The following is an 8,017-nucleotide window of genomic DNA, read 5'->3' as shown; positions in this document are numbered from 1 at the left end:
CAAAATAAATAAATAAATAAATAAATTACTGCCTGTGGTTGACATCTGTCATGGAAAATGTCATCCTGACTACTAATTTAGCAAAGTTATAAGCAACTGAAAACAGGGACTTGTAATGGCAGGACTTAAGTAAATACCCTCAACTATAATAAATATTAAAGAAGTACTCTTGCACACATCTAATAGAAAATTAAGATTGATCATGTTTTCTGAAGAAGGAAGTGGAAGAAATCTGACTAAGACCTAGTTGCTTCCTTCGTGTTTATTAACATTTGTAAAGACTGGTACATCCTTGGCTCCAAAACATTTAACATTTACTTCTTGAAGTAATTTTTTTCTCATTGTACATATTTATTTTTTTAAGCAAGACAAAGGTAGATTTGAGGCCTCCCCCCCAATGTTTCTTTCCATTCCTTCATCCTCCTCCTTATATTATCTTTAATCAAAGTGAACGATCAATTACAAAACCCAGGTGGAGTTCTCTAAAGGAGAAGTGTATTCATTTTATACCATGATAGCTACTCTGAAGAGAAAAGAATATGAGGCTTAAATTTTAGAAAGTTATTTGTGTTGTGGAGCCCCTGTACTTTTGGGTACCTAACGTTTTACCCCTCTGGAATGACATTGCTGATCTCAGAGTGGCTGTTCTTATACAGCAACACTTTAAGAACTGATTAGAATTGGAAATTATGGAACAAGAAATCATCCAAACACTGGATTGTGTTAAGTACAGTCTAAGACAGAAGTGCTCAACTTTCGGCCCGCGGGGCAAATGAAACTTGCGGATCATTGGCATCTGGCTCACAGGGCTGGAAACTTGCCAGTGGGGGAGCAGTGGCAATTAATACTGCCACCTCTCCTCCTTTGCCAGTGTCCAAGCTCCACACACTGGGTCTGAGCCAGTTCCTTCAGAGCATCTGATAAAGAAGCCTGCTGTTTACAAAAGCTTTGACTATGAATCTCTGATTTAGTTTGTGGCCGCACAGTAGGGGATGCTGCTATGCAGAGCCAGCCACCTCACTGTGCCAGAGCCAACAACCTTGCTTCAGGAGCCTCCCACAGGGTGCCTGCCACCAGCTGTCCCGCTTCCTGGAGAACACCCACAAGCCTGGGGTAATGCTGCCACCACCCAGGCACTGGTCTCTGTTAGGGCTCTGTGCAGCCCCAGGGCACATGGACTCTGCAAGTCTTGGGGTTGCTTTGCCCACTGGTAATATTTCTGGGTTCCTCGTTTAGCCCAGAGCCTCCCAGGATCATCTCAGGTAGGACTGAGGGAACAGAGACAGGTCTGCTGGCCAGGCTGGGAGCAAAAAGGCACAACTCTCCCCTCTACAATGAAACATCCAGGCATGCTGTAACCAAATGCCTTTATCGATCGGGGGGAGGGGGAAGAGGAGGGTAGAACAAGGAAGTCAGAATACACTTTGAGCAAACATAATCAATCAGAGTCTTACACAGACTTGGATGTAATAGTTCTTTTAAAACGCATCTGCCTAGACATAAATCCTAACTCCTAGCTAATTTCCAAGTTTTTACTTACAGAAATTCATCCAGGCAGAAGCCTGGAGGCAGTTTGCTTGTGACTTTTCAAAATGCCTGCTGAAGGAAGAGCGTTTCCCCCTCCCCTCAGGAATTTATCTGACCCGGTCACCTGGCTGACCAATCTGAACCAAATAGAAAGCAAGTGGGACAGAGAGGGGTACATGTGGAATGACACAAGGGAGAGCAGAGAGAGGGGGATTTATTCACATAGTCTACAAAAGGCAAATGAACCCTGCCTTTTACCTAACTTAAGACACTTTAAAGCAGTCTGCCTTTTAGAAGGTAGGTGCTTAGCACCTTTAAAGAAAATGTTGAGCGCTGTACTCTGAACACGGGATTGTATTAAGGTGTCCTTGGTTGTGTGTCTAATATTGCTAATCACTTTTGAAATGTAGGCCAAAGTAAAAGGGCAGAGAAGAGACGTAGATATGGCCAGCAGCTGCAATTGTTTTCATAGAGAATCTGTAAAAAGCCATTATTTTGTGGCAACATCAATTTTCTCTTTCTCTTTCTCGTTCTCTTTCTCTTTCTTGAAAAAGCAATTCCCTGGATTGTGGGTGGTTCTTTCCCATTCGTTTTTGGTTAGCTGCTGTTTATTTCCCTTTCTTTCGCTTTTACTTTGGGGAAGCAGCGAGTGGTGGTGAGGAGATGAGTACTTACTTTTTCTTTTTTTACAGACCAGAGAACAGGGATAGTTCAACCCTCCACTTATCCAGAGGTCAGGCCTGGTGCGCTCAGCTGTTGAATGAGCTGTGTGTGGTGCCCCATCATTGACCCTAGCTTGAGTGAGTGGCACTGATTAGCTCCACATTCAGTCAGCAAGACTGACACTCTTGAGCACTCTGTTGAGACTGTCCCTTTTATTGAATTTGGCAGCAAATTGGGAACTGCATTTTATCGGCTGTTCCTCAGACAAAGGGCCAGAGGCGTGATCTTGTAAAAACTGGGGGGGCGTGCACACGAGAGAGAGAGAGAGAGAGAGAGAGAGAGAGAGAGAGAACTCTAATACAGGAAATTAAAAAGGGGGCTTGATCTTTCTCATGAGTAGTTCAGGGTTAATTATCTGGTATTATTTGAGTCTGTCATTTATAGAGAGAGTAAGAGTTGTTGCCTTTGATGAGGATTATACTTTGGCACTATACCAGTGTTGAGCTTAAATTTTCAGCTATCTCCCAGAGCAACTGCTAGACAATACAATAGACAAAGTATCTATAATTGCATATCAAGAACAGTGGTAAAATGCAAGAAAAAAGAATGCAACTTTTATTTACATTGTTTATTTACATTATTAAAACATACAAGCTAAGGGTTTGCATAATGAGGACTGACTCTTAAGTGCTTAATCTGCATCTTATGCAAAGAATTCCAAAAAGACTGCTAGCCAAAATATTGAGGAAGCTGAACATTTCCATATTTACAAGCTGGTGGCTCAGGAATATGAAATCTGTTACCTTCTGCACCACAGCACCTCTGTTGCAACAATAACAATAAAAAGGGCAGATGTCAAGCACTGCCAACAGAGCACATCAAGAATGAAAGGGAACTATGGCAGTAGCTAGAATGTAAATTAAATAAATGCTAGCCCTGCTCTGACCAGGACATTTGCAGTGAAGGAACACACATGCTCAGGCACTTGCTCACCAATTTCCCCATGTTCTGCTCAAGTGAAAGGAACAGATCAGTCCTCTGCTTTCTTCCACAAAAATGCAGTCTTATAAAAAGATTCCTTTGTGGGTGCAGCCAGTTGTAACACTTGAACTGTTCCAAAAATGTCACCAGTTGGAAACCATTCCACAACAGTTCTCAGACAGGAGTGTCTGCATGTACACTGCTAAGGGTTCTTAATCCCCAAGAACTCCCTGGCTTTTCTAACCACTTAAGTACTTTGCCTTTTCAGCAATTGCCTAAAGATGTGTGTGCAGGGTAGAACCTGCTGGGCAAGGCTGGCTGCAGGAATGCAGCACAGAGAGCAAGGAACAATTAACAGTTCACAGACTAATTCACTTCATCTTGAGCCCAGAATTGACAGCCATTCTGTTCTATTAAGTGTTCATAGTGCAATGGCTCCCCCCCCCAACCACCCAGCAATCAGCAGGTGTTTACTCTTACAGGCATAAATAACCTTCCCCCACGACCCCACAAGCAGGGGGCTATAAGCTTCACCATAAATCTGGCTACCTCATCACCCTCAGTAAGCCTGGGACACCTGCCCAGGTTCCCTTGCAAGGAAGTGACATGGAAGGTTTCTGCTTTCTCACTCCTGTGGGACTCTGGTTTCTGTAGTCAGTAGATCTTTGGGCAATACTGGGGTTGCATCCCAGAGCAGCCCCATTGCCCTGAATGGGTTTGGGAGCGAGGTGGATGGGGATGAGAGCAGTGCAGTTTGGGATGCCTGGAGAACTGACTAGGCACTAGGCCTGGAATGTTGTGTTTGCACATAACATTGAGCCAATTCAAGTAGGACTGGCTCAACATGGTATGTGATTTTCCTGGTCTGCTTTTGAAACATTTTAGGAAGTTTAAACTGGACTAAAGTTGTAAATTCATCTAGACTCTTGGGTTTTAAAGTGTATTTAGAATGTTCTGAGTGTTATATCTGCCCACAGTCACTGTGTGGCCAAAAGAAAAGGCACAAATGCCCTTTCTTTCCCAGGACAGCTAGAATGAAGACCATGTCCCCTTTGCTGCGCAGCTGGAGTGAAGGAATCACAAACAGTATTAATATTAATCATAGTACATAATCACCAAAGCTGGAGAGATTGGTGAGAGATTACCCATGGATCCTCTCTACTCAGTCAGAGTTCAAGAACAGTCATTTTATACACTCATCCCCAAGTGTCTGAAATTAAAGAAACAGACATGTCCCCTCCTCGCTACAGACAGATGGGAGGAATGTGCTCAAGCATGTGGAATAAATTGTGGCCAGATTAAATCATCCTCCTTAATCAGCAGATTTATATTTTTCCCAGGGCTGAAATAGTAAAATGATATGCATCTTATCAAATTTGTTGATATATTACTTTAAAATCTTGTTTAGTCTGGCTATAACTTTGGTATAAGCTGACACAAGCTTTTAAAAGGAATGCAATTCCTTATAAACTAGCATTTAATTTTACAATTGTGTTGTATCTCTCTTTGACTGTTGTGTCAGAGTTACACTTAGGGGGGCTGGGGAGAGAGGCTGCTGCTGGATCTTGTAAGGAATGCTATGAGCGTGTGTTCTTGCTCAAAGGGAACTTGGCTGTATGAAATAGCAAAAATAATTACATTGCTTCATAACTGAACATGTCTTATTATTTATCTGAACCTGCTTGCTTGGGCCTGCTTTATGTGGGAGGATGCTTGCTTCTTTGTGTTGTTTTCTTGGCCAGTTTCACTGATGTAGAGCAAGGAAGAAAGACTGTGCACTGAGATGCTATTGCTGAATCTTCCTTTAGTTTCTTCTGAGCATAGTCCTCAGTGGTTTATGCTGTATAACTTATTTTCAGTACCTAAACAACACCACAGTTCCACAATTCCAAAGAGCCTATAGTTCAAAAATATAGTTCCAATGAACTATAGTTCAAAAACTCAATACTGTATTCACTTCTTATATTGTAGATGTGTATTAAGATGGTCCTAAAGTCCTGTTTCACAATTTTCAGAGTTTAAAGTTTTATAGAAATTGTTAAAAGGGATTCAAAATAATATGCACTTCCTTTGTCTTGGTTAGAAGAGCTTGCTTCTTAAAAAGCTAAGCAGGTAGTGCAATTTTGCTCTGTATGAACCTTGGCAGCTGCTAAATAGCATTATGGAGAAATTGTAGGTAACTTCAACACAGAGTTTCCAAGACTATTCTGTCTCTCTCTCTACCACCAACTGGAAGAACTTATGTGCTCATGAATTATATACTATAGTCTTGTTTCCACTGAAACAATACCTATTAACCATAACACAAAAAGTAAGACAATACAACTTGACTGTGGCACACAAAATATGATATAGCTTCACTACTCAAATCACAATAGACCATTGCAAGCCACATAATCTGTTTCCCAATGGACATTTGTCTTTCCTTTTTATATTTTAATTTTATTTTTAATTAACTTATTAAATATGGGTATTCAGTTAAATTTCTGGAAAGCTGTAGTATGGTTACAGTTTCTACAATTTTCTGTATATATTAACAGAATCTATTGACGTGCTAATGACCAAATTCAAAATCCTAGTAATTTTTTTCACAGTCTTTTCCTGTAATTCCAATCTACCTACCTTTCAGTTTTACCCCATATAAAAAGATTTCTCTTGCACAGATATTTATATTGGAGAGAATCACAAACCTCAGGTAGTAGTTAATTTGTGCTGAAGGAATGAACGCCATCGTATTTAAACTTTTCTTTGTCCCTCATATTTTTTTATGTCAGATTATATCCCATTTAGGGCTTTTGGTATTGTGAGAGGTCCGGCCCTCAAGGGTTAAAAGGCCAAATTGACCATTTTGAAACCAGGAAGTGTATTTTTCATTCCTATTTTTATTAAACAATAGAATAGAGCATGAAGTTTCAAATCCAAGTAAGACAATTATTCTGAATTTATGGATGTTTCTTGGTTATATCACTCTTATCAGTGAAATTGACATTGGGTATCTGTGGAAAAAAAGTTATTAGCATTTATGATACAGGGAAACAATAATGAACCTGTAGGGCCTCTGTCTGTACGGGGATCTCCAAAATTCCATCTTGATTTTTCCTGTTCAACAATGTTGGAGAAAACTGTCAAAGATGAGCCCGTTTAATCATTATTGTTTTTAGATTGCACCTTATATGGAATTTGTGGTAGGTTAGAATTAAGACAACATCAGAATGGGATAGAGATGCTTTTTTCTTTTTCTTTGGCAAAAAGTTCTAGCATCAAAACTGGGTTTCCTTTCTAGGTTTGATTTGATAAAACCTGAAGCCTTATTCCACTTAATGTTGTCATTTTGACCCTTCCTAACAGACATGTATCATCATCAGCAGGGGATATAGTTCTACTTAAATGCATCCTTTTTTAACCACTAAGGAAAAAGTAAAGCCTGGGAGTCTAAGAAGCCTACCAGGGTTCTAAAGCTACCACGTAGTCAAAAACCACATTTTCAGAAATATTAGAAGTATTATTCTTGAAGTTGACATTCTAGTGTGGTACTAGAGATATCGGAAGTTGATTTATTTTTCTTCCAAAAATATTGGTTATACGTGAGAGAAATTACCTCAACAGAACTTGCCTCTAAGTGGACTGGTGTAATCTAATTAGGATGCACATTTTGTGAATTGGATGTTTGCAGACCCTTGGTCCTTTGTATCTCTGAAGAATTGTATGTGTCTCTGTGTGTGTATCCATCTTTAACTAATACTGTTACTTGTTTTACCCTGTTTTCTTGAGCAGTGTTATCTTTGGATATTGTTCTCACAAACCCTTTCTCTAACTCTTTCTCTTTCGCATCTCCTTCCTGGATTTGCTGCTTTCTTCAGCCTCACCTCAAGGTCAGTATCCATCTTAAACAAGGGTTTTTATTAGATGTCTGTGTTTTAATTTAACATTGAGATCTAATTAAAGATCAGAAATCATATAACGTAATCCGTAAAGCAGAGGACCAAGCTCTGGTCCATTTTAGGCAACAGGGTATGGCAGTTTGGCAGGTTAAGGAATCTGTTTTAGAAAAACACAAGAATTGGACCTGATCATCTGACAGAATTCTCTATTTTAAAGCCAGTGTATGTTAAGGGACATCAAAGATTGTAATGCACCAAGGACATGAAATTTGGAAGAAGGAGATGAATTGGTACCAATATCTTCAGGTTATGTGGTTCCAGGAATGGAAAAACTTTATGGAGGCAAAAAAACGACATTAAGACACTTTGTTTTGATTTTCTTGGTTTTCTGTTATTTTGGGAAGGAAAAGCATTGACTAGTGATCATGGTCTCTGATTCATATTAAATGTAAGATCAGTGTATTAATTGAGTGGGCATATTCTGATAAAAGAGTGTGGCTGAGACTTGGCTCTGTGGTGCTGCAGAACCCAATGCAGGGTACTTGGTTCTTGTTGACTAGTCATTCTGGCATAACAAAAACAAAGGGCTGGAAGTTAGCCAGACAGCCTAAAATTACAAATTAGGTAAAACATTTTAAGAGTGTGGATGATTAATAGAGCTGTGCAAAGCTTTAGTCCCCGATTCCATTCAGCGGAGATTTGGCCGGTTTTGGTAGTTGAATCTACAAATCTGAATTGAATCAGAGGACTCTTTAATTGCTCCGAATCAATTTGGAGAGATTCAGACAGATTCGGCGATTTGGACATAGACACAGCTTTAAATGTTTTTTCTACATACCTCTAGGTAGCAGGGGCTCTGAATGCTGTAGTGCTGGGGCAGATGCAGCATTCCACAGAATCACGGGGGGCTCCCCAGCATGCTTGGCAGCAGACCCAGAAGTGGACCAGAAGTAATTCCAGGTCCA

At 40.2% G+C, this 8,017-nt stretch overlaps 1 protein-coding gene across 6 annotated transcripts in view; it reads left to right on the top strand.

Moving 5' to 3' along the window:
- The window catches only part of ERC1 (ELKS/RAB6-interacting/CAST family member 1), a 467,579-nt gene that overhangs the window by 211,678 nt on the left and 247,884 nt on the right, over window positions 1–8,017 (top strand). For 4 of the 6 annotated variants that reach the window (XM_019544571.1, XM_019544569.1, XM_019544573.1 and 1 more), the window contains exon 12: window positions 7,032–7,043. The exons of the other annotated variants lie outside the window; for them this stretch is intronic. In XM_019544571.1, coding sequence (XP_019400116.1) covers window positions 7,032–7,043 — 12 coding nt within the window. The remainder of the gene's footprint in view (window positions 1–7,031; window positions 7,044–8,017) is intronic. 6 annotated transcript variants of the gene reach the window in all.

The sequence above is a fragment of the Crocodylus porosus genome, unplaced genomic scaffold (assembly GCF_001723895.1).
Source record: "Crocodylus porosus isolate Cpor-Errol unplaced genomic scaffold, CroPor_comp1, whole genome shotgun sequence".
NCBI classification, from domain to species: Eukaryota; Metazoa; Chordata; order Crocodylia; family Crocodylidae; genus Crocodylus; species Crocodylus porosus.
This window is presented reverse-complemented; position numbering and strand designations above follow the sequence as displayed.